The sequence below is a fragment of the Gasterosteus aculeatus genome, chromosome 18, assembly GCF_964276395.1.
Source record: "Gasterosteus aculeatus chromosome 18, fGasAcu3.hap1.1, whole genome shotgun sequence".
NCBI lineage: Eukaryota > Metazoa > Chordata > Actinopteri > Perciformes > Gasterosteidae > Gasterosteus > Gasterosteus aculeatus.
The window spans coordinates 7396885-7423382 of NC_135706.1; the positions used below are offsets into that span (position 1 = coordinate 7396885).

Genomic DNA, 26498 nt, shown 5'->3' on the forward strand with positions numbered 1-26498 from the left:
GCTGTAAGTGTTGTCATGGCGATGAATCGGTTGAGATAGACTGTTGTAATCATAATTGCAACTGAGCTAAGACGTCAAGAGATGACTCCCCATCCCAACTGAGTGAAATCTATTTGCAGAAATGGATGCTAAACTACACTTCAAATGGAAACCAAACTGCTGTCTTCACTAAAACAAGCAGTTTACGGCATTCACATCCCAAAAACGAACGGTGCTGCTTCAACAAACACAAATCAGGCAGAAGCTGAACAAAATATTTACACACTGTAATAAAAGCTGATTAGATTTAGTATTTAGCGCTCATTCTAAGATCATAAAAACAATTCTTTATTACAATGTTACTTAAGACACATGTGTTGCATGTAATCTACACAAATCGATCCTGCTAAATGCTACGTACTGTCCATTTTTGGGGTCCAAATCCTAAAAGTTTGGAACCACTGCTTTAAGCAATGATTCTGGCGATTACAGTTCATTTTGTCAACAAATGCCATAATAAGACAATATACAAAATTTCTGTTAAATTTCTCAGCCTACTGGATACCTGGAGATATAGATCTTAAAAAAATAGGCAGTGTGTATTCACTATTTCTTTCAAGCATAATTATTATTTAGACCTCTGTGAACTTCTATTTTCTGAGCACACCAAAATATGAGGAAGTAGTTTATTTATTGAAGATTATTTTCATTAGTTGAAGTTCACTGCAGCGGGACGGTGCATTGAGTCAAAACAAGCTGTTGTCCCCACGTTCATTGGAATGAAGGAACAAGTCAGCCAGTTGTCCTGTGGGGTTCATTCAAGAATTTATTCAAGACGGTTTGAACAATGCTGGTTACAATATATCTAATGTTGTCGATGTCGGGGGAGAATTTGTTGAGGTGCATCTACGCGGCTTATTTTGGGGATTGATTGGATGTAGCTTTTTGTCTTTTCACAGTCTTTGTCGACAATGCAGTCTCCCTACCTACTTTGGATGAAAATACCCTCCAATTGAAGTTGAGAATCTCCACTCAAAGCACATCTTGTTTTATTTAAAAGCCCATTGTGGTTGTGGTTGGAGCTAGAATTATGAGAATTGCGTCAATTTTTAAATCTTTACGGACTTTTCCTTTCATCATACTGGAGTGCTGAAGTCCTCTGATGACCTCCAGGAGGTCTGAGCTCGGTTTGCACTCAGCAACAGTCTCATTTGTCACCCATGGCATGTTAGTTTCTTTACCCCACTGTTTTGAGTGGGTAACGATTGGCATTATTGGAAATATATATATATAATTCATAAATAAAAACATGTCCTGTTGAAAAAGTTCATGCTGACAAAAGTATAATTCCACTTTTGAGTTTGTATTTCACCATTCACATCATTACGCAGACTCACTTACACATAACTGCACGGATGAACAATGAGCAGAGATGCATTCACAAAGCTCTTTTGCCTCTGAGCAGAACAAAAGGCAGAGAGTTTAGGGAGATACGTTCAGATAACAACTGACATTGCATTGTTAAAAGACAAAGAAGTGCAATCACACTCAACAGCATCACTCATCTATTCGAAAGGCCAGTTGGCAGTCATTATGTTTAAAGACCATGTTTGCCAAATTTGTTTTTGTTGTTGTTGCAGTAATATGAACGTTGACAGGAATAAAGGTGTGATTCGTAAACAATCTAATTTGTCATGTTACCAACGTGAAACTAATGCAACTTCCAATGGACTGAGATGTACAGATTAGCCCTTGAATACAATATCAAATATCAATTACAAGAGCCAAGTTACAAAAGTAAAACATTCCCTAAACACCGATATACACAAAGTCATTTTACATTTATCATTTGGGAGGTGTAAAATCCAACAGAATCAGTAAAAGATATTTGTTATACTATAGATTACTTTGAAATGTGTATGCCTACAATATGTCCTTTACATACAGTGCAAGTCAGCAATGGAATAAAGGAGGATTACACTGTATGAGGTTTAAAGGAGTCGTTCAGTGTTTTATCCACATGCTCACACAAAAAAAGCTCATGTGTCAGTTTGTTTCAGTTAAGATTTTTACACAAAAAAAGTTGACATTTTCTTGTCCCTAAAGAAAAAAAAGACAGAATCGATGGACATGCGAATATTTTCTACATTTGTCATGATAGAGTTTGAGGAGAATACCTTTTTGCCACTACGGCGAGGAGGGCAGCATGAGGACAGCTACCAATAATTCTTTCACAAACACATTGGCACGTGAGTATTAAGGGAGTCCTCCACCCACTTAGCACATAGCACTGCTATGACATCATTGGACTCATGGACGACAATTTCCAAACGGAGGCAGCAGAACCAGAGACAGTTACGGGTGCGTTATGCCGGTAGCAGCTAATGTAGCCTGCAGCTGAGATCAGGTCTGACAAACCCACTACTTTCTAACTCCAAGTAGCCTTCAGTTCCAAACTCATAGTCTTTAGAAAATCTGAGTGACATTATTTGAGGAGAGTTCATCAGCCTTTGTGCAGCTCCCTCGGGAGCAACGTAACACTTTAAACATTGTAAGAACATGTCACCACCTTTTTGAGGTTTCCTTTCTATAATAATCAGGAACAGCAGTTTAAGTGCTTCATTTGGCTCAGATAATTGTTCACCAACATCTATTTTTTAACACAAAAATCACATGCAGCACTTCATGCTGAAGATGACCACTGACTAAAGTTCACATCGAGAAAATCATCACATGGGGACAAAAGCAATGCATCTGTTCTATAACAACGTTTTGCCGCATCAAGTCATTTTATTGTTGACGTTTCGATTTTGTCCGCCCCAGTAGAGCTTGTCGTTGCCTCTCCTCCTCCTGCTCCACTGGCAGAGCAGAAGCATGCGGAAGGTCTTCTGAAAGGTCTTGTTGCACAGCGCGTAGCACATGGGGTTGATGGTGCTGTTGACGTAGCACAGCCAGTAGCCCAGGTGCCACAGGGACTGGGGGATGCACTCGGCGCAGAAAGTGGAAATGAGCACCATGATGTTGTACGGCGTCCATGTGAGGATGAAAGCCAGCAGAATGGCACTGAGAGTCTGGGCCGCCTTCTTCTCCTTCACAAGCACCATCCTCTTCCTCTTGGTGATCTGGTTCTTCAGGACGGGGTCAATGGGTTTGGAGGTGGTGGAGGGGGAAGGCGAGGCAGTTTGGGTGGGCTCATTTGCTTTGGCCAGGCACGGCGCGGGAGTCATTGGTTTGCCGTTTTTGCCCTTTGAGCTGGAGCCAGGTTTGAATTTATAAGAGATGTGTTTTTTACTACTCTTCTTTTGAGGAGTGGAAAAGTATAGATCCTCTGTATACTCAGTCACTTGTCCATTCGTATTACTTTGCCCACTACCTTGCTCTTTGAAAGACCTCTGTGGGGTTTCTATTGACACATGCTGCTCGTCCTCCTCAGATGTAGAGTAGCTGTTGAAGGAAGTGATTTGATCTGCTTTCTCCCATGCCTCATCTGATCTGGTTGTCATTTTAGTAGCGTTGCTTTGGTTAGACGAGGACCAGGAGGCCTGACTGAGGTCTCTTCTCTCTCTGGTAAAATGAAAGCAAGAATGAATGGCAGTTTTCTGTGGTTTAGTCCCTTCTAGAACATTTTCAGTAGCCAGGCCTCGTAGCTCAGCCAAATCTTTGGTGCGTCTCTGCGTTTCCTTGTAGATCCTACAGTAGAGGATGGTCATAACAGAGACAGGGATATAGAAAGCGGCAATCGCTGTACCAAATGTGATCACAGGCTGTGTTAAAAACTGGATATGGCACTGGTTAGGAAGCACCCTTCTCTCACCTACAATGTATTGCCAGCACAGAATGGGTGGCGCCCAAAGGACAAAAGACACCAGCCACGCAAGGCCAATCATGATGGCAGCTCTCTTTGGAGTCCTTTTAGCCCTGTAAGTTAACGGCCTTGTGATGGAGAAGTACCTGTCAAAGCTGATGACAAGTAAGTTCATAACTGAAGCGTTGCTGGCAACATAATCCACTGCTAGCCAGAGATCACATGCAATGTTTCCCAAGGACCAGTAACCCATAAGGATATATGTGGTGTATAAGTTCATTGACAACACTCCAATGATGAGGTCGGCGAAAGCCAGACTGAGTAGGTAGTAGTTGTTAACGGTCTTCAGCTGGCTGTTGACTTTGAAGGAGAGCAAAACCAGCACGTTACCCACAACAGTTATCAAGCTGACGATTGCTGATACTGTAGCGATGGTAATAACTTCCCAAACATTGTGAGAAGCCACCTGGACATGTGATGTGTTGGCAAGAGTGCTGTTTGAAGGGTCCACTTCCATGCTGTTATCCCTCCTTGTTATTGTTGACAGGTCAGAGAAGGGTACCAGCTTGTGGCTCCATTAAGAGTTTTCCTGAAATGAAAAGAAAAAAAACTTGAATGATTTTATAAAATGTATAAACTCTCGCTCTCTAAATATGTTTCTATATTGTCATTCAATTCTGAAATGTGTAATTTTTTAATTGACTCGGAACGATCAAACGTCATTTTTGTCGTGGGACACCATTCAACGTAACACTCATTTCCTTCACGTTGAAGGTGTCACGCGCTAAACTGTCCGGCCGCAATTAACAGCAATGGACACCAGACCGAGCGCAGTCAGAGGAGGCAGTTGGAGAAGGGGCGGCAGAGGCGGAAGCAACAGCGAAAGTGTCGGTGGTGAGCAGCGGGGCAGAGGGAGAGGAGGCCACCACCGCGGCCGGGGTAAAAGAGACCACTACCGCGGTCGTGGACGCGGCGGGAGCGGCCCCTCGGCGGACTTCCAACACCGGGTGAGAGAGCGCAGAAGTTACGTATCGGGCTTCCCCCGACATGTCTCACTACCGAACGTTTGCAAATGTTAAATCCCCCCCCTCACATTCACAGCCAAGTGTCTCCGCAGCAGTTGTCGAGCTGTGATTCACATGATATAAACATTTATTTTTGATTACTGTGCATTCACGGTACAGAAGTGGGTCTGCGTCGACATGGCTACGGCTCACTCCTCTACTGCGCATGCGCAATGCACATGCGTTTTCGTCTTATATCTTATAGGTCTATCTATATAGGTCTTATATATATCTGGATATTACGCCAGATAGTTCAGCTTAATTTCCAATCAAGGGGCCTCTGGAAACTTGCCCATGGTGTTCCAGCTGAAAACTATAATATGAAAAGAAACTATGTTGCAATTAAACACACTCAGCACCCATTAAGAACTGACCTGTTTTCGGTGTATTTCACTTACCGATTACTCTACACCTTCCATTATTTCAAATAATGTATTGATTAAGCATCTAGGCACATAGGCCTCTTCAGTGAAGCAACAGCTTGGCTCCCCACTCACAGGACGCATGTTGAGATACTTTGAGGTTTCCGTCACCCTTCAAAGTCTTCATCATCAACACTTGGTTGTGGAGGAGACTTCTGGAGGCGACTGTGGGTGAGTGGGGAGCACGGTCGTCCTCCAATCAGAGGGTTATGGGTTCGATCCCAGGCCCGGCTAACTTGCATGTCGTTGTGTCCTTGGGCAAGACACTTAACCCAACATTGCTCCTGTAGCTGCGACTACAGTGTGTGAATGGTAGTTACTGATGGCAGGTGTCACTGTGTATGGTTCTCCTGTCATCAGTGTATGAATGGGTGTGAATGGGTGAATGATGTCATGTAGTGTTAAAGCGCTTTGAGTGGTCAGAAGACTAGAAAAGCGCTGTACAAGTACAAGCCATTTACCATTTTTACTCCCGCTATTGTGTTTCTTTTAAGAAGTTCTGCTTGGTGCAAAGGCAGCAACGCAAGCACAGTCCATAGCACCCATGAACTCCATGACACCAAATTTTTTTTGGATTATTCCAACAGCAGAGTACAAGTCGCTGGGAACTTCTACATTACATTACAGGTCATTCAGCAGACGCTTTTATATTTTCTAGGTGCGTAAACGCTATTTAGAGATGAGTGAACGCTATTTTCCAAAATTCCAGAGGTTTGCAAACCGTGTTTTCCCTCCACTACAGCCCTGACTGGGATGCTCTATCATTTGATGCTCCTGCCATGGCAACTAAGCTACATAACTAGAAGGAAAACAATAGGGGCTCTTTGATTGCAATCATATGAATCTCCTTTGAACCCGAGGCTCCCTGATTGCAATCATGAAAAATTCCCATTAATGGATCCATCACGACCATGGGGTCTTTGATGATATTGTTAAAAAAAAATGTTTTGTGTGTTTTTGCCTTTTGACAGGACACTAGAAAAACTGAGCATGCTTTGTTCGCCTTGGACATTTCCATGACAACCGTGGTAAAGGTTTGCAGCCATGTGAGCAGCAAGAAATGTATGACAGCTGTTCTTTGTCACACGATGGGACGAGCCGTTTACCTTGACCCGCTTTTTTTGCTTTTAAAAACCTTCAACAATCTTCCACGTCTGTAGGTTCTGTATAATCAACTCCAACTGAATGATGTCTGGACGTTATCAATATACAGTTCCTTTTGTCTAAGGTAAGATGGTGTCTTTTTGAGGTTTCATGCCGGTAGGTGCACAAACTGTACATTTCCTAACCAACAATTCGGATGGGGAGAAATGTGTAAAAAGGCCAACACATTGACTCTTCAGCACTGAGGTCCCATTACTCTTTGTCGCATTAATGCTCAATTAAATAACAATTGGGTGGGTTTTTTTTTATGATCATTTTAACCCTTCACTTGAAAATAACAATTGTATTTGTTATTGATTCATCTGCAGAATATTTTGTAGTTTATTTGTTTTTTCTGTAGAAAATAATTACCTCAAGGCTTTTTTTTCTTCTCCATATTAAGGAGTTGGAACAAGGTAATTTGAGGCATTAATTGATCTGTAAAACACCAATCAAGTTTCCGTCGATTAATCAATTAAATGTACTTTGTCATCTCTGAATTTGATTCAGGGCCAAGGTAGTTTGAATTTTCGGTTCAATCTCTACACCTTTTTATATGAGAAATGATTGAATCATGGTGTAAGCCGTTTTTAAAACGGTTTGTTATTGTTTTGAAGTATTTGCTTTTATTACCCAGTGTTTTTAGGTCGGACTGTTGGATGGGCTGCACCGGTATTCCCATTTGTAGCCTAAATCCCACATTCCTGACGGTGCATCCTCTTCTTTCAGGACAAAGGAGAAGATGAAGGAGACAACTTTCAGGAGGAAGGTGACAGGAAGGAGGTTTTCTCCAGGAGGAAACTGGCGTCAAACTGGGACCGTTATGAGGCATCAGAGAGGGAGGAGCCTGATGAAGACACGCCCACTCAGAGAGGAACAGACTACCACGTCCTGCTGGAGTCCGCAGGTAAGACACTAACCCAAAAAGACACCTGTAGAACACCGGTTCAGTCGGCTTTTGACCGGGGGACAAGTCAGACGTATGAAACAAACTTATTAATATTCCTCTGTGTTTGGGGCTTGGATGTGTACGCATCACAACAAATTCCATTACATATCTGCATTTGGTGCTGCACCATTTTGTTGTAGTTTGAACAAATGCATGTAGACTCAATTCCTCCGATCAATAATGATGAATTGGTTTAAAGGAACTTTGAGTATTAGTCTCTGTAATAACAATGTGTATGATTTACTGTTGTTTTTCTTTAGTTGTCCATGTATCGTAATTAGTTCAAATGAACAGTCCGTGCTGTCAAACGTCTGCATACATCCTGGTTTGACTTAGTTTGCTAATTTCAGCCTCCGTGCTCGTTCTCTCAGCACCTTGGCTCGCAGCAGTCTCTCATCTCTGTACTTGTTGATATTTCCTTTACCCGAAGTACAAAGCCCAATGTGGTCTTACTCCATATTTTGGACAGTTCGAGTCACATTTGCGGAAATTGCTTCGCCGGTTGACTTTAAAGTATTTTTAAAGTTTTATTCATAATGTTATAAAGTTGTCCAATCCAAAATTCAAACATATACAAAGCTTCAAATGACTGTGATTTGATAGCAGTGGCTCATAATGTCAAACACAGAAGTAATTGGCAGTTTCCCTTTTGTTTTGCGTTTGTTGTTCAATCTCACGGCTCAGTGTTGTTAAAGACCAGTTAACTTTGCTGATGGATGCGAAAGGTTGAATGTTTGAACCAAAGCCCTATTTTGTTGAATTTAACATGCAGCCAATACTCGCTGACCAAGTACTGTACATGATGCAGCACCCGTCTGATCTGGCTGTCTGATTAGCTTCCATTGACGCTGTTGTTTTTCCCAACATCCAGGAGTTGAACCCGACACTTTTCGGCGGCCGTGCTTGTGTTTTTTGCATAAAGTTACAATGCCATTTTTAACTCTGGCTGAGTGCTTCGGCAGCTCGATGTGATTTTATTTCTCTCACGCTATTAGCGCGTTGGAGAGCATTGCAGCGCCGCGTCTCTCCCCACTTCTGTGGTAGCTCGGATGCCAAAGGTTCTCCAGTGAGTTGTTTAACTCGTATCTCTTGTCTCTGTGTTTTGCCCACATTGTCAGATTAGTCATGCCGTACAGCAAGAGGCTGGCGCTCTCTAGAGGATACTTAATTGTACGTGGGAGGCAATGCTTTCAAGAGCCGTTTTCCTGGCCAATTAAGGTTGCTGTTGAATCAGGAATCTGCCACAGAAACCTCCCTTTTCCTCTTGGCTTAAGTTATCGTAAAAAACTTCTCATTGGGGCGTTTATTTTGCTGTCCTTTTGTATCCAAGGTATCAAAGTATTTGGGTTGTTGTGGTGGCAACACAGCGCAGGATGCACAGGTCAGTGGTATGTGCAGATGTGGTGTAATTTAGGATGGAAATGATTTAGAGCAGTGCTTTTGAACATTCTTGTGATGTAAGTTCTTACAGGAGTCTGCATCTCAGAGCAGAGCTAGTTTATATATATATATATATTTATTTATTTATTATGGGATGATTTTTACAAGATCGTAATCAAATGTAGATTCACTTTTTGCACAAAGCAGTTTGTCATAAGGATTGCTGCCTAAAAATACACTTTTTATCTGATAATGTTGTGAGAGCCGAGCACATACGAACAACCTAAAACAAAGCCCTATAAATATAAATCCGTGTGGGTGGGATTGTTTTGTTCTACCTGACGATAAAGGGCAGATGGAATTGAAGGTTGGTCAAAGTGAGACCGTCCAACTTTTCATGTTCAAAGCTGAAACAATCAGTTGATGGATTAACAAACAGAAGATGAATCTGAAACAATTCAGATTATTGTATTATTCTTTTAATACTGAATGTATATTTTGAAGCGGTAGTTTCAACCATAGAAAAATGACATCCCATGTCTCAAATTCAGTTATATTAAGAAAAACAACACACCTTTCCTCAATTTGATGTACTCGACATTACAGTCGGTGTATTGACTCCAACTCTTATGTTGTGGCGGCTGTTTACCAAAAGTTACAAAGTTTCTGGCTGAGTGTAGGTGAGGCTGAATAGCTCATTAAACTAATTACTGCCATCAGCCCCTTTTCCTGCGCACGGAGAGAAATCTACCCTTCAACGCCCGTCCGATTAGAGAGAAATGCTTAGTTACTTTTTGACTGGAAAGAGCTGCTGTTGCTTCACGACTCCACTGCCAGCCTGAACAGATGGAGAGGGATGTCTGGAAGAAAAGCCTGCTGAGGCTTTACATACCAATTCCATGAGCATATATACTTCCAGAATGTAAATATGGCTGTGAATGAAACATTGAACATAATAAGTATTTATACTTTTGGTACTGAAAGTATATTTTGATGGTAAGACTTTGAATACAGATGTTGGACAAAGCATTTCCACACTGTAGCTTTTCTAGTTTTATTTCGGCAAAACATTAGAGTAAATTTTCCATCACTATAATACTATTGCAGTCCATGCATCCCACTCCTTTCATTCTTACACTCTACCTAAGATGCTCTAGTGCAGATTCTGTCATTGCTGTTTATATAATCTCCATTTATATAACCTCGGTCGGTTTATATTTAAATTTAAATTTCACTCGTGTCCAAGTGCATTTGCGGCAGCAGTGAATCCCTCTAAGAGCATTGGCGACCTTATCTCTTTGTGTATTGATGTATTATTTTATACAATACAAATGGAAGCTCAAAAACCGAAAACCCAAGCTGAAAGGTCCATAAAGGCGTCTACCTTTTCATTGAACCTCTATTTTCAAATGTATAATTAAGTCATCAGACCAGTTGGTGGCTGACTTTCTGTTTGCGAAGGCTTTATTGAAATTCTCTACTGTACTCGCCATGATTAGGAAAAATGGAGCCTTACAGGGAATGAATGCAAACAGTGTTTGAATTGAATTGAAGGTCATGTTGATTTCCGTCGTCCTGCGGCCCCATAGATGGCGATTGTGTGGCCCCCACTGCTTGTACAAACATCCCAAGTGCTTTTAGCGTCCGTGTGTTCTGATTGAAGGCGATGATTGGTTTTCAAGGATGAGACCGTGGTGCTTTTGATTGATTTGATTTTTTGATTTTTTTCCCAGAAGCTGCTTTTGTACAGAACGCTTTTCATCTGATAGGAATTTTTGGCGAAAGGTGAATCTTTGTATTGAAATGAATCGAAAAACATCGAGCCGCCATCAAGCCTTAAGGAATGAGTCGCTGTCAACGTTTGTTTTTACCCCACGGCGATGCTTATTTGGTCTCGTCTCGGGCATCGCATTGTTGGCGGTTGATTGCGCGGTTGCCAGGGGTAATGATCGCAGATGGGGCAATTTTCTGCTTCTGCGTGCGTGCGTCTCTCCGTGTGTCCATGTGCCTGTGTGACTTGGGGGAATTGTTGGGCATTATTTACATCCTAACACGGCCGTCTATCTGTACACATTAATGAAGGGATCAATCCACCTCCCCCGCAGCCGTAGTTTACCGAGGCTGCTAATGGCCACCTATCAAGGCTCAATCATGATGAGACAAAAGGAAATCGCATTAGAGCTTCAGTGGTTCAGCTAACTAGATTGACAAACACAAGGACGTTTTCCTAACCAAGATGAGTAGTCCCAATCATGCCATTCATTTATATGTTCCGGTGTCGTTATGGATACTTGATTATCCATACAGACCGGAGGAGGATGGCGTCAAAGCAGAGGAATGAGGCTGTTCGTGTACCGTCGGCTCGTCTAAAACAGGAAACAAAGTGTTACCGGCGGTTTGTTTGCCTGCGATCGTTGATCGCCATGAGGCCGGCGGAGGACGGCGGGAGGTCGAGTAAAGCAGCGGGAGGGTCCGCAATTATTTCCCTCTTTCGTGATGAACTGCAGATAAACTATTCCCTATTAAAATAAATTGTCTCAATGTTGAGGATTAAAAGGAGATGAAAAAAAAATGCCATTAGAATTTTCCATCGTCTTAAGATATTTAATTTACAGATGAAATAAAAGGAGTGCTGCAAGTATTTTATAAAATATTTATCTGTATATGTTTTAGGGTTTTTTGACGGTTGTTGAAGGATATTTAACGATGGATAGTCACGGACATGCTTTTTTGTTTGATTGAGCAGTCAATTATTATTCCCAAATTAATCAATAATAAAAAAGCAATTGTCGGGTGCATTTGGGCATTTCTTTCTTGAAAAATGGCTGAAATACTCAAATAAATGACATAAATAACTGCTTGTACATTTCCAAATTATCTCGTGTTGTTTTAGTTCAGTTTTAAAACTTTTCTTTCTTTTCTTTTCTATCACCAAGATTGCAGTGATGTGAGAGATTCGATGCAAGTCATGTGACTTTTCATTCACAGGGTTTTTAATGATGACTTAAATCAGGTCCGCTTACTTCCAGCACATCCAACTTTCTCCTGAGCAAAAAAACAACAAAGCGCACCTCTACATGGCCATACCCAGACTAGTATTTGTAAAATGTGCATCAATATAATAACCTTTTATGGATCCGTCAAAAGTGACTGTTTTGATTCCACATTGAACAAAATGTACCGTGGAGCTACGAACTATAAAAGCACCGGTGACAACTGATGAACACCAGCACTTGGTCCGTGATTCATTAATACAGTAACTCAGGGTTTTATTTACTATTCAGTAATCGAAAATGTACAACGCTAGAATTCATCCTGGAATGCTACTCAACAGTAAGTTGACATCTGCTCTTGTGCTGTTTAATTTCCTGTCATAATAGCCACATCAAACGGAATTATACTCACCCCGTATGGCCCTGAAAAAACACAATCCCGCTGCGTTAAATGGGTGTACGGCCGTTTCTCCCTCAGTCTGGCAGTCTTTAAAAAAAATAAAAAAAAGATTTCTTTCTCTCTGTCTGTCTCCCAGCTTCTGCAGTTCTCTTTTACAGCGTTGGCTTCACACCTTCCCTCGCTGGCTCGCTCTTCCCCTCCCCTCTTCCCCCTCGCTGACTTTTCCCCTCCTGTCCTCCTTTCTCCAACGAGGTGAAAAGCACTCTTGTCAAATACAGGTAGGTCATCACACGGCCTCTCCTCCTCATCAGTTGCTAAGTACGAGGCGCTTTGATGCAAACACGTTTTTCCGGCATCGCCGCGTCGCTCCCGAACGGTCTGGTTTCTCTCTGAGACGAGATGGTAAATGCAACAGCTGTTCAGTGTCCATGTCCATGTGACAGAGCTTAGGTGCCTCGCCGGTGCTGTACAGACCTTTTTCCACAGAACTCCTGGTCCTCAGCAGTGACCAGGTGAAGATGTCATCGTCGATCCTTCTCTTTCACCGAAGGTAAACCTCGTCATCTTCTGGGAAACCGGACGAAAGCGGCAAAAAGTCGTCAGTTTCTCACTTCCAAAATTCGAGCGGCTCTCCTGGCAGCGAAAGCCGCGTTGAGCTTCCTTGCTCCTCAAGGCTGCACAGATTCTAGGACTTCTTCTTCTCCTACCAGGCTTCTGCTTGCCACGTCTGGTAAGGCTGCCGCACGCTGCTCCGACATGCAGATTTAACCGTGAGCCACTACCGAGAGGAATTCCCACATGGCCAAAAGCCTCCTGCTGTATAGAGCTCTGGGCAACATGTAAGAGAAGGAAGAGGTGAGGAGGAGGGAAGTAGGATGAGGCAGAGGAGAGGAGAGGAGGAGCCGGAGGAGGAGTCTCTGTGGGTGTCGGCAGCGGCTCAGAAGGGGGCCTCTTGTGTGCCTTTTTTGCTATCAAGCAGTCTTCACCAGAGAGGAAATGAATTCACACAACTGCCGGCTACGTCGCACTTTACGGCGACTTTTGTTAATCCCCAAAGTGTTAATCCACTCTTTTTAAAAGTAGAGTAAGTGACTGGAAGAGGCCATTGGTGACTCGCCAGGTAATCTCCGTTGGTCTCAGGTGTGCTCCTTTCCGTGTGGTACAACCTTCACTGTTCAGATAAGCTTACGGCTGGAGAATAGAGGGTGCATTGCTCTTCAAACGCCAGTAAGAAACGTAAGAAAAGTTTTCTGTATTTATGAAGAGCAGAAAGGAAGAGATGTTTTCCGTGTATCCCAGCAGATGCGGCCTTTCTGGGGCTCATGCTGATGTTGGATAAATAAACTGTTTAAGAATATATCGATCATAGTGCTCTAGTAAAGTATAATCACATAAACAAACCATGTTGATATGGATCCCCTGGATTGTTTTTGTTATTGAGATACATACTGAGCAGGGCATTTTAATAGAATAGATACACTGTTTTTAAATGATGTACTGCAATTTGTTGTCACTCATCTATATATCTATATATAGATATATAGACTATATATATCTATATGGTATATATATATATCTATATATGTATAGATATATATAGTCTATATCTATATATGTATAGATATATATAGTCTATATCTATATATAGATATATATAGTCTATATATCTATATATAGTCTATATATAGATATATATATAGTCTATATATCTATATATAGATATATAGACGGATATAATTGCGTTCATTTACAATAAGCTAATACAAGCCAATTTATTGACCCAACTGCTATTCGATTTACGTCTTATCCAATTTTGAAACCACATTTAGAAACCTGGAATGAGACTCTCCGTCTCCACTCAGGACAGAGTAATGCCCCTAAAACTAGTATGCCAGATTAATTAACGATATCTTGTGTAATACAGTGTTATTACGGACTTTTAATGAGCAAAAGCGGCCATATGTGAATACCAGAGCCAACTGGAAAATGCATTGAGATGGAAGTACCATTATATGATGGATTAAGGCTGAGCAGAAAAGGTCAATAATACCAAATTGATCTATTTATCATTAACTTCTGTTTTTGGAGATTTTTGCTGACTTGGTGAGCAGTTGTTGATATCTGAGACTGCTGATGTAATGAGACTAAGCCATCGTCACGTGCTGTGGAACACGCCATCAGCACCCAGCGCTGACCGGTGACGAACATGTCACTGGGTGACAGTTATTCATGCACCTCACCATAAGTTGTTCGCAGAGTAATATTTAGACCGGGATTCTATCAACACCCGTCTCAATATTTTTTTTTAATTTATAGAACTAATATTCATGTTGGTTATGTCCATAAATGCTGTGCTAGAAATGCTTACTTTACTCTGTATATAATATAATTATTGCACGTGGAAGGTCGTGCATGCATTAAATCTGTGGATTTGCTACAGCAAAGGCATTGACTTTAAAAATGGTCCCTCCTAATTATTATTATTATTATAATTATATTATAATTATAATGATGGAGCATTTGATGACCACTGCTCAGCATCTTCCCGCCCTCCTATTCTGCTCTGAAGAGCCACTATTTTTGCTGCTTCAGGAGTGGCCTGAAAGCACCAAAGCTCTTCATCCTCTCCATGTGGGATCGGAAGAGGTCGGTGAGACCGGATGCTGTGCATTTCTTTGAAACTGTTTTGCTTTCATGTTGATGTATCATGTATGGTGAGCTATCAGGAGAATGCGATGTGATGCATCCTGCAGACCGCTCGCATAATGACGCACACGCACAGGCGGCGATTGCTCGTCTCACGTCATTTGTCAGAGAACAATGCATAAGTCTTCAATCTGAGCTGTTTATTCAGGTATCGTGGAAAGCAAATACTCAGTACTGTGGGTTTATTTAGTCATTTACGTTCATGAGTTATTTTAGTGTAGTGTGCTTGTTTCAAAGAGTGGAGAAGGCCTAAGGCGACAGAAAATAGCTTGTCTTTTCTTTCTGCACGGCTTTTGTCTTTGAAGTTTCTGGGCCTAGGTGGTCAAGATTTGACTTGGTCACGGATTGTTTTGACGGTTTTCGATATTTTTAGGCGCGTTGACATCTCTCTGATATCTAAGAAGCAAGAGATTTGTCTGTTCGCGACGGCCAAGAGCTGTGATTCCCTTTTTCTTTTATTCAACCGTGCTGACGGCTGTGCTGAAGTTATGTGGTTGTCATGCTGCCCAGCGTCCCAAGGACAGCTTGTGCTGTGCAACTGCAAAGAAGGCTCCGACCGGTTGTTGAACCTCAGATTCATCAATGTGTCTTCCACCTTTATAGCGGAACCGTTACTGGTTTATGGGGGAAACTCTCCGTTGAACCTAATGCATATGTGAATTCTAGGTTATTCTTACTGATTACAGCCGTTAAGCCTTAAAATAATGATATATGCTGTCCTTTTTTTAACCACCGATGATGTATGATTGTGTCAGAACTGTCAAATAACCATTAATTCCCCAAAGCTGAGCCAATTATTTCAATAGACAGGTTTGAAAAAACAACAAAAAAAATAATTAGTAATTTAATGGTGTGTTTCTGTGCCTCAATCAAAGGTAATTGGTTGGTGTGCGTCCCACCTCCCACACTGTGTTGCCTGTCTTGTGGTAAATAACAATGGAGGTGCTGAGGATAATGGCACATAAAGCTTTCGAGCCGATGCATCCTCGACGTGTCGGAGCGTTTTTGCGTTTATTATCAACCTCGGGCTGCTCATTAGCTGTGACCAACCAAACGTACCATTTGTCATCAGTCAGACGGCCTTTACTCGAACAAACACCAAACAGTGGGCGCCCGATTCTGTCAACAGACGTTCGTGTCTCTAAAGCCTCGCTTCAAGTAACATTCAAAATGAGTTACGACCACTTTAGTTTTCTTACTTTGCTTTAGTAATATTTCCTCCAATGTCGATAATAGAGGATTAACTGCACGGTTGGCTTCTGTAAACGTGCCGAACGGGCACCAAGATGAACGACCGTCGTTTAAAGCGGTGAAACGGTGAAAAGAAACTGTCTTCAGGGCATTTGTGCCTCACCAACATCTAGGTGGACTCTTAAGATTTATGCCAGATCACGTCAACGACCCCTGATGACCCCTAAATTCAATATCCATCAATTGCAGATCACTCTTACTGTCTCCAACGTTGGTGCAGCTTCCGAGCTTCAGTTGGAGGAGCGCGTCGGATAAATCCTTGGCATCCGATGCACACGTTTTATGGTTAAGAATCCCCTCACCTTCTTCCTTGGACACCCATTCACTCATCAGGGAAAGCTTCCCTTAATACAAATAAACGCTCCCTCTCCTAACGACCCGATTTATTACTTATCGACCGAAATATCGGCCAATGAACTGTATTTACCAGAAATGCTTCTTTGAAGGTCAGAAGCGTATTTGATACGTACGACTCAAACTGAAAGGAGCCCGAATCGCCTTAGTCGCTGAAAAGGCTTGAAGGCTGGAACGCGGTTTGAGGTGATGCGTATACACAAATGGACGTGTATTTTGACTCTTCTATGGCTGCCAGTGAACTTGTCAGTGGTCCATTGATCTATCTGATGCTCCCCCGAAGGATACTAATGCGGTTCTCACATCAACCATAATCAATTGAAGCCTCACGTTCGTTAATTGGCGGTGGGCGAGATATGTCGATATCATACATGCTCCTCGTACGTGTCTCTGGGCCTTGATCATGTGTCTGGTATTTTGAGAGGTTTTTATTTTGAACCCATCCTCATTTTCTGTATGGCGGCGTTCCAGTCCAACAGCTTGGAGGAGCAGGATCAGAAGGGCTGTGTTTTTACAAGTCTAAAGATATTTTATATTTCTTCGTTGTCATTTCTCTACTAAATTGGCTCGTCCAATGCAGGAAATTTATGATAATGTTTCCTTTATTCAACCTTCCCTTAAGGTACTGAAATAAGGAAATCAGAAGTGCAAAGTAATTAACTGAATAAATGTTAAATGTAGGATATGCTGCAACTATAAACTAGGATATACAGTTTGTTCAAAGTGTTTGGTAAAATAAGGGCAATATTTCATTGTTGAAACAGCTGGATGTATTTGTATTCACGGTTGGAACGATTAAGTAATTTAAAGACGAGGCACAAAGGTTAGTTTATAATATTCAAAGAATATAGCGAAAGGAACTCTTATCACATTGTCTCTGTGTAGCCACGAGCACAACAGATGTTCCCAGATGTGTCTTGTAAGTGTGTCTTAACACTTGTGTTTAGTGTCTTTGAGTCTGCAGCATCATGACTCAAGGCTCAGACAGTTATGAGTGTCTCCTGATGAACTTACTACAAAAACGCAGGAACTCTGGAGTGAATATATCACACCGGGGGGCTTCTCAGGATGTCGTGTTTGGGCTTTAATCCTGCGAAGTCTGTCACATGTCATCCATTGAAACATTCACGCGTTCTGACAGATGGAGCTTTTTTAAGGCGATCCTCAGGTCTTTATTTAGCTGTGTGCATCGCTCTTGTCCCCCTGTGGCCTTTTGACTTTTTGTAAAACAAAAACACAATTTTCCAATCAACTTAACAACCAAAACTCACCAGGTGTGCAGGAAGCATTTTCTCAGCATTTCTTTTTGAAAGATGAATAATCACAATAAGCCAAAATAACTAAAGTGTTTTCTACGTTCCTGTCGGATTTGTGTTCAGACAATCCCGTGTCGCCTGCCAGCTTCACGCCATTGATCCACTTCAGGCTTGGTGTTCATCTATTCTATTCCGCTAACCCAATAGCCGAGGCTCCTTGCATCCTCATAATGAGGGACCCAGATGTGCCAGCACTCTCGCCGGTGGTTATTTCTGCCACGGGGGCCGGCGCCGGGGGCGCCATGTCGGCCTAAATCACACATATGCTCCTTGCCTTCTGCACAGCGTCTCGAGAGCAAGAGGACGTCTGGGAGCATCGAGTGAACAGTTTAGGAATATATATAGTTGCTTATTCTAAGAAATGTGTTTTTCGTATTGATTGATTCTTGTCTTTGGTCGGGACCCCCGGTTCTGTTTATTATGACGTCACGCAAAGTCGGCTTGTGTCATTTTATTTGTGTGTCACGTCAGTTGCTTAAAAACCCACAATACCGCCCCCCCCTTAAAGTGACCCTTCTCCGTCGGTATCCTGCTGAACGGCGTTAGTACGTCAAACATACGTTAGGATTTAGTTCAAAGCACCACTGAGGTCTTTTTCTCTTATCAAAATTCAATTTATTCTAAAATGCGAAGCAGATCTCCATGAAACAAAATAGCTGGCGTCCCCCCTTTGACTGTATCCACCACCTTCTCTCTGGTAGCAGGAGTTTGGATTTAGCAGATCAGTATGTGACTGAAAGCTGGAAAAAACCAAGATATCATGAATGTATTTTTGTGGGGATTTCTAGGTACATCGAGTCCGTAACAGTTTTAGTATTTATTAGTTAGACTTTTGTCAATATCGCTTTAATTTCCATCCGATTTAAAGGTTTACACTGCTTCTGGGTTCCTCTTTAAATGCTCTGCTGTGAGTATTCTTCTTGTTGTAAGTGGCTTCCACACTGACATGGATCTGTGCAAACCGCGCGTTGACTCTGGTATTAAGTTACGGACGCCCCAGATCAACAAACGGCCCAAAACAACACAGAATGCGACCTAATGGTTTCCAGCAGCGCAATTAATGGGTGTCTCTATCACCTGTTTGTTTTATGATGGATTCCATCCCCGGTACCCCGGCGTCTTGCCTCTCGACTGCAGCCGCGTACAACCCGTTTAATGAGAACCGGACCTCCAGTTGATTGGAGCTCTTCTGACTTTTTCAGCCTCCCGCAATCACCATTAAAAGTTAAGAGTAAATAGCTTCGGCCCTCTGCATTGTCTCGCCTGGTTTGCTCAGGATTTTAATTGCAATTAGCACAGACAGTGATTTATCGATGCGTAGTGCGTTTCAGCGCGGGGCCGCGCCGGGCTAATTGGTTTGGTTAAAGCGGCGTGACAGGGAGCACGCCGGAGGCCCCGTGGCTCTCGGGTGGAGCACCGGCTCCTCGGATTGCAACAAGTTCCTCCGAGCGCTTTCCTGCATGTTGGCTTACATCTGTATCTTTCTTTCTTAGTCCTTTCTTTCCATCTTCCCTCAATCTTTTCCTATTATCTTTAGTTTCCATCCTGTCCCTCCTCTTAGTGCCTGCAAACCCCCATCAGACGGGATTTGTCGCTGAGGTAATAACACTCAATCAGGTTGTTTTTTGTTTTTTTTCATCTTATCAAGAGCGGATCTTCCACGGCAGCCGGTTTGAAAGGGAAGCAATCATTCACCGATCCCACGCCATTACAATGCTGCTAGATGAGGGGGGGGGAGGGGTATTCCTCTCCCAGGCAGGTAAAGTGTCAACATCTCACTGCACGTGTCTGTGGAGACTGAGCAGCGGTGCTGTCGCGCCTCACGCCGTCCTCCTGTTTCTGTCCAATCAGTCACTGGTCCCAGAAGGAAGGAGACGTCCAGGCAGCCAATGGACTCGTCTGTGCAGCGGTGTGTACTAAAGGTGCAGCTCGCCCAACAAGGATGTGCGTTGTGTGTGTCTGTCTGCATTATGAGGCGTTGAGTGGTACGCCATGTAAGTTGTTTTAAAGACCTTCATCTCTAACCGCTGCTCTAAAGATATTCAATAGAAAGCAAACAAATAATGCAAATTGAGACTTTGAGGGAAGCGAATGACTCAAAATGATTGATTGTCAATATTTCTGATGATGATTTTTCCGTCTGTCAACTTATTGGTTAATTGTTCAAAGACAAGACTCTAATACAGGATAAAAGAACTTCAGCATTCATGTTGTCGGCTCGCATCCTCTGGTTGGCTGCACGCTGCTGTTGAAGTAGTAACATCTTCACTCACTCATCCTGCTCATCAGCTGGTCCTTAGCAGAGCGAGACGCGTCCAGCTCGTCGTATCTTGATGCTGACTCGGCGCTAGCGCTCGACAGCCTCACAAAGCAGAACACGGGTGGGTTGGGGAGGGTTTGGGGGGTGGAAATGAACATCGGCACGGGTGAGATCGGATCAGACCAGAGTGGAGTTGGGTGGAGCAGGAAAAGAGCCGAGCGGAACAGAAAACGGCGGCGAGGCCACAACACCTCCCAAATATAAAAGAGGAGAGCGGTACGAGCCATAGATAGCTCGGCACCGACCGGGTCACAGGCCCAAAAAAAAGCCATATTCGTTGGGTTGAGCCGGCAAGATGTCAAGAGGATCCCACATCAGGCAGAAGTTACACAATGCCAGCCGGCCACTTGGAACAAAGCACGAGCACCGCTGTGTTCCTTCCCTGTGGAATGACTCACCGAGGCCAACGCGCTTAGACAATCGCTTGAGTCAGGAATTGATATTGAATCTGTTGCGTAGTCTGATGCCAGGCGGCTTCACTTTTTATTTATCACATTAATATTTAATTGCTATGCAGAATGTGAAAAGTTTCTGAATTCAAATGTTTGCAGGTGAGGTTGAATAATGTATATGACTGAAAACGCATCGCTATGGGTTTGTAGGCTCTGACCTCCCGTCTATGAAGCAGCTGAAATGATTTTGTTCATTAAAGTCATTCGTCCAACAGTCTCTGGTTGGAACAGTTTAAGTCGGATATGTTTTGGGTCACTACCATTCTAGGAATCCAATTGAAAGCCAAAATGGGGATGTGAAGTGAAGACATTCAATAATAAAAAACTGAGGAAAGTCCACAATCTCCACGTATGAGAAGCTGAAACCAGTTGATTAATCAGCTCGTATTTGTTCCCCTCATTCTAGTTCTGATCTTCAAGTTTCATGTGGAGGCTTCCTGTGTGAACTAAGACCAGATACCAGCACGTGTTTAGTGGAGTTTGATTTTCTCAGCTTGGTGACACATGTGAGACTACAAGTGCAGCTCTGCACTTAGAACCGTGTCGGTCGAGAGTAGAAAGGGATTAAGGCTCTCAGGTCTGTTTGGGAGAGCAGGGTTTGAGTGTCTGCTTCGTTCTCGCTTTCATTTTTCATCATTTGCTGCTGCTGCTTCATCTTCTTCTTCTTCTTCTTAATTTGCTGCTTCATCTTCTTCATTTGCTGCTGCTGCTTCTTCTTCTTCTTCTTCATTTGCTGCTGCTTCTTCTTCCTCGTCCTTCTCTCTCTTTTTTGTCTCCTGGAGGTTTGACTGAAGCTTTTCTCATCCTCACCGGCAGCGGTTGCCATGGTAGTGTCGGCGCTGTGAAATACCTGGGACGGTTTTTCCACGGACGCAGATCGGGAAGACAGCAGCTCACCAGTTCTGTGTGTTGGAGACGGACTGAAGGAGACAGAAGAGGAGGATTAGGGTCCTCGAATACATTAAACAGAGGGGAGCCGAAGTTGATAAAAAGGCGAGTGAGAGGCCACTGCTGAAAGGGGTTTCTGCTTCATGCAGGTCTGTTGGGTTTTGATGGATCCCCTCCGGAAAAGTCTCACTGATCCAAAGCTGTTGGCGGAGGAGACATATTCACATTTGAAAGACTCTTGAGGATGAATCATAGATGAGAAAGGGACTTTTTAGTTAATCATTCTCTGTTGTCCTTTAAGGAAATAGAAGTCTCTTTTCCAGGCAATTCACATTTTTGACTATAAGAGGAATCGATGAACTAGTCATTGGCTATAAACTGAAAAATACTAATCATGAAAAATAAGAACATCATTGAGAATTGAGGTTAAATAACGTGCGGAGAGGATGTTATTTAACCTGCTGATCAGCTTGTGTTCTTGAATTGATACATTTCTAGGAGGATTTTTTGTAAATAATTTAGATTTGAGTCGAAAGGGTCTTCAGGGTTAAAAACATCAGGAAAAGATTTACAAATGTTTATTGCTTATTGCTGTTTCTCATATTGAATTGTTTCACCTCTTCGGGGGCGTAAGAGTGATTCAAATAAGATGATCAGAGAAGGGAACTTCCAGCACATATCTGCTCTTGGTAGTAGTGTATTTGAACGAGAGTATACAAACAAAGACATATTTAATGCCTCAATAGTTCATCTATTGACTTCCGTTAAATGGGCCCAGCTTTCTTTCTTCGCGGGGGAGCGTCAGGCGATCCCCCGTGTGGCCCAACATGAAGCCATCACACAAAGCTGACGTTATCCGCCGGTCTCGCAGTCACTGTGACCTCGATAACGCTTCTATTCATAACTTGTGTTTTCTCAAGCCGCTTGACAGCAGGGGCTCGGCCGACGCGTAGCCTCTTCTGCTTGACCCCCTCCGTCGCTCCCCGTGCAGCCAAGCAATCAAGGACAGCCGCAGATGGTGCCGAGCGTCTCTCACACAACCGAAAAGGAGAGGCTGCGACTGACTGCGGCTCCTCCGTCAGGCCTCCCGCTGACCGTCCATCTGTGTGTGGCAGACTGAGGCGAGTCTGCTGTGCCCGCGACTCCGACGGAGCCGCTCCACCTCCCCCATACAATGATTTATGCACGTGGGCGTTTGTTTCCTGACTGAAGTACAGTCCTGTACGCCAAATAAGAAGTTAGAAATATTTATTTAGTGAATCTTTTGGGGCAGTTTTGCATGTTGGGTTTCATGTTTCTGTCTGAGCACTCATTTTAAAATCCAACTGAACATTAAAAAGCTCATTTCACTGCAGGGTTGCCGTGATTCAATTTATTTGTCAAATCGGTCCATTGATTTCAGCTCAGACCTTTATGTTCTTTCATATAAACAACGTACCAATCATCCCTTAGCTGCCGTTGGTCCTGAGCAGTACACCTCAAACCAAGGCCGCACCTTCTCACGGTCAGAAATGCGTGAAAAACAACCCGCTTTGGTGAAAAAAACCAAGGGCGGACTTTTTCTGTGGCCCTCAATCGTGTTTTAATGTTTAGGTGTTATTCTTCTCTACTTCCACTTGGACGGAGAGATGTCCCTTCCAAGGATTCAAGTATTTCTTCCTTCTATGTTTGCACAAAGATGACCGTCCTCTCCTTCGTCTTATTCCACCCAGAATTACAAGCCTTTGGCCGCGTTGCGGTGGAAGCGACATCCACAATAACAGGAGCTTTTTTAGTGGTGCTTCACATCTGACACAGTGCGTCCGTGCTTAGAAGTGCCTCGTGTTCTGACTGAGCACTTCATCTGGACATCCCCTCCCCCCCGTTTGGTTTGTACGTGTCTGTTGTCATGATTAAAAACTGCGATGTAAAACTTCTCTGCCGCGGCGCCGATGAGACTGTATTGTGATTATTAATAATAGCAGTGCCTTTTGTAGTTGTGCGAGCCCCCGGCGTCACATCTTGCCTGCTTTCACTCATACTGATGAACCCTTTATACAAAGTTATTAAGGGCCTTTCAGAGAAACACTGGTTTAGCATTTCATAGTGTTGTTTTGTAGACGGCCGTAGTAACAGTTGTGTGTTTTCCAGGGGATTGCTTCACTCAATTCCGGTTTTCCGAAGAAAAGGAATGGGAGATGGACTCTGCAGCCAGTCAGGTAAATCTATATCCTACACGACCATCAGCACCGTCTTTCATAGATTCGACCCTCCCAGAAAGAGCGTAGTAACATTGTGGACTCCCTTGTGGCGTCCGCCGGTACACACTGAAATATCTCGACTACCAGCTGGGTTTGCTCCGAATTTTGTACAGGCGGTCATGTTCCCTAGTGGATGAATCGCAGCGGCTTTGGTGATCCGCTGGCTTTTCCTCCTGATCCACTATTATTGACGTCAGTGGGTTTAAATGAAATGTCTTGTAACCAGAAAAGTAGCATTCGTTTGACCACCATGACCTAAATGTTTAAAAGATCCATGCAAATATGCTGTTATTGCTTATTTCATCTTCTTTGGAATTCAATATTCCCCCTTACTCTACCACCATTGTGTGTGATCATAAATTATCTACACTAAGTACAACGTGATTCAAAATTGTCAGTCAGCGTTGCCTAAATGTAGGGGCTGATTTTACGGTTTGTCCCCCTGTTTCCTCTGTAGATGTCTGCAGTGTTCGTGGACCTCCCGGCGCTCGCCGAGATCCTTCAGCAAGTGCCTCTCCACCAGAGACTCAACCTGGAGGCCGAGCTGCTTCAGGTGGGCCGTTTGCTCGAATGTCCTCCAGAGGACAAAAAGAGACTAACCAATCACACGGTTTTGCTTTTCCTGTCTCAGATCTCGACGCCATTAGAGCTGCCCGGTCTGACGCTCCCAGTCAAGCAGGCGATGGCCAAAACAGCCACGTTCACGCTTCCGTCGGCAGCTTTAAAAATAGTGTCGAGCTCCGACCCTCCAGTGTCCTCCAGTGCTGCAGAACCTCCGGTGGATGATGATGAGGAGCTGGACCAGCTGCTCAGTTTACAGAAACCAGTCTGGCATGATTCAGGCGGCCAATCAGTCAGCGTCGCTCCAAAGAGAGGTGAATATTTTACTTAATGCTCTACAGTATCTCGATTTGACATTTATAAATGCTTATTTGCTCTCTGGGGGAGGGTTATGATACCACTCATAGCTGTATGTCTGAAATACAGCAAACAACTTCTGAGTTAGCTTGAATAAACACTGAACTAATTTGTATGAAATAATATACTGTGACATAAAATGCTAGGACTTTGTTTGCATAATTGGAGAGTGCTCGAGTATGTTCAAAACTAGTAACTTGTTTCCAACATTCTTTTATCCTGCAGCGTGTGAGCAAGTGCAGGAGAAGGTCCCTGTGTTGACAGAGGAGAAAACGGATGAGGTGAAAAATAAAGATGTCAACCCTCGTGAGTCTGCTTCGGTCAGGCAGGAAATGACTGAGGAAGACTTGGAGGACTGGCTCGACAGCATGATCTCCTGACCGTCAGGAAAACTGGTCTTCTTCAGGTCACTCCTACTACTGTAGGAGAAATGTGTTGTTGCACTTCAACTGTCAGACTCATTTTTTGTTACACGCTGCAGGATTGTTGTAGTTTGAGGAATCAGCTGCAAAAAGGATGGAGATATATTGAACTGTTGCTTAATTGCGCCAATCACTTTATTCCGCTTCATCAATAATTGCAGTTTACCAAAGCTACTAATACATACAAATAGCCAAACAATAGCAGTGATTTTGTCTTGACTAGGACTTGTTTTTTTTTTGTATTTAGGGTCCGTGCGGGTGAGCAAGACACTGCTTACACAACCAAACTAAGCTACATGTACACGTGTCATCTTTTTTTATACAAATCTTCTCCTTATATAATTTAACAGCTGCAAAACTATCTTGAGCTACATCTGCTTAGTACTAATCCGGAGCAACAGCACTGCTTGTGTCGGGAGGGAAAAAAGTGATGAACGTTTTGCATAGTTTCTCATAAGGCACTTGATAACACCTAAAGCGAGTCGTCTCTGGTCCTGGAAGAACCGTATTCTGTGACTCCTGACAGATTTTAAAAAGGCAGATTAGGTTTCACTCATATCTGAGAAGTGTACTCGATCGATGCTGGCGGCACACATCCAGTCAGTAGGTTGGATAAAACATGACGTTGTGCATACTCACACATTCATTTGGCATGCTCGTAACTCTTCTCCTGTGTCAGATCTCTACACACGTTTTGTACCACCGGCTGGGGTTACGCAAGTGAAAAGGCAATGTGAATCAACAGAAGACTTTGCATATAACAGGCGTTTCTGGCAAAGAGGACTCTGATGCACAAACCTGAAAGGTCCATCAGTCAATTGTCCAAAAATTATTTTCATTTTTTTGTGTATCACCATGGAAGCAGACAAAGTCCAGAGAGTGGTAGAGTTCACTATCCCTTTCAAATAGAAGGTAAGTAGAGGCAACACAAAAATGCCCCTCGCTAACCCAGCTGGTCCTCGTATTGTTTACGGAAACAGTCCCCAGTGGGGAAGAAGTCCCAGCATCTCTCCTGGTACAACTTCCACACGTACGACTCCTGCAGGGGAAAGAAAAACATTATCATTTACTGTCCTCAGTCACAGCACCAGAACTGTCAAATAAAATCTAGTATGAAAAAAGTAATGAGTTCCTGGATTATTATTAGTATATGTGTGTATATATATATAGTACATCAGAAAAAAGGACTTTCCATACAAATAACCAAAGCTTTACTGTTGCTATATACGTAATACATCATTAAGCATCACATGTATGAAGACGTTTATCTTCCGCAAAAAAAGTAAACCTGTGCTTGTATTTCCTCTAAGTGGATGCACACCAACAAAAAAACAACTTTGATCTCCGGTGCACTACAAGAACAAATTAATATCCATAGTGAACCCACACATTGCTGCTTCTCCCACTTGTGATGTTGCATAAGTAAAGCGAAGTTACTGTAACCTTCCTTTGGTCACAGAGGAAGTAACTCATGGCTTCAGAGACTCCTTCACCTA

At 43.0% G+C, this 26498-nt stretch overlaps 3 protein-coding genes across 8 annotated transcripts in view; 1 reads left to right on the plus strand and 2 right to left on the minus strand.

Annotated features, from left to right (window-relative positions):
* Window positions 1-1321: 1321 nt before the first annotated feature.
* Window positions 1322-12957, minus strand: LOC120808426 (muscarinic acetylcholine receptor M5-like). Its single transcript, XM_078093065.1, has 2 exons — window positions 12148-12957; window positions 1322-4373 (listed from the first exon to the last, which is right to left on the minus strand). Exon 2 carries the CDS (start codon window positions 4299-4301, stop codon window positions 2760-2762), a length of 1542 nt encoding a protein of 513 aa, XP_077949191.1. The 5' UTR covers window positions 4302-4373; window positions 12148-12957; the 3' UTR covers window positions 1322-2759.
* On the plus strand, window positions 4467-25198 carry aven (apoptosis, caspase activation inhibitor). Of its 2 annotated transcripts, XR_013453352.1 has the most exons (8): window positions 4467-4791; window positions 7143-7320; window positions 19411-19521; window positions 19614-19671; window positions 23553-23620; window positions 24120-24215; window positions 24294-24537; window positions 24806-25198. XR_013453352.1 is itself a non-coding variant. In XM_040161343.2 (6 exons), the coding sequence occupies exons 1-6, from the start codon at window positions 4597-4599 to the stop codon at window positions 24958-24960; spliced, it is 936 nt and encodes a 311-aa protein (XP_040017277.2). In that variant the 5' UTR covers window positions 4467-4596; the 3' UTR covers window positions 24961-25198. The 2 variants fall into 2 exon arrangements, 1 of the variants encoding a protein (XP_040017277.2); XM_040161343.2 differs by lacking the exons at window positions 19411-19521; window positions 19614-19671.
* The window catches only part of ryr3 (ryanodine receptor 3), an 84350-nt gene continuing 82959 nt past the window's right edge, over window positions 25108-26498 (minus strand). For all 5 annotated transcript variants that reach the window (XM_040161341.2, XM_040161339.2, XM_040161337.2 and 2 more), the window contains one exon: window positions 25108-26041. In XM_040161341.2, coding sequence (XP_040017275.2) covers window positions 25946-26041 — 96 coding nt within the window. In that variant the 3' untranslated portion in view covers window positions 25108-25945. The remainder of the gene's footprint in view (window positions 26042-26498) is intronic.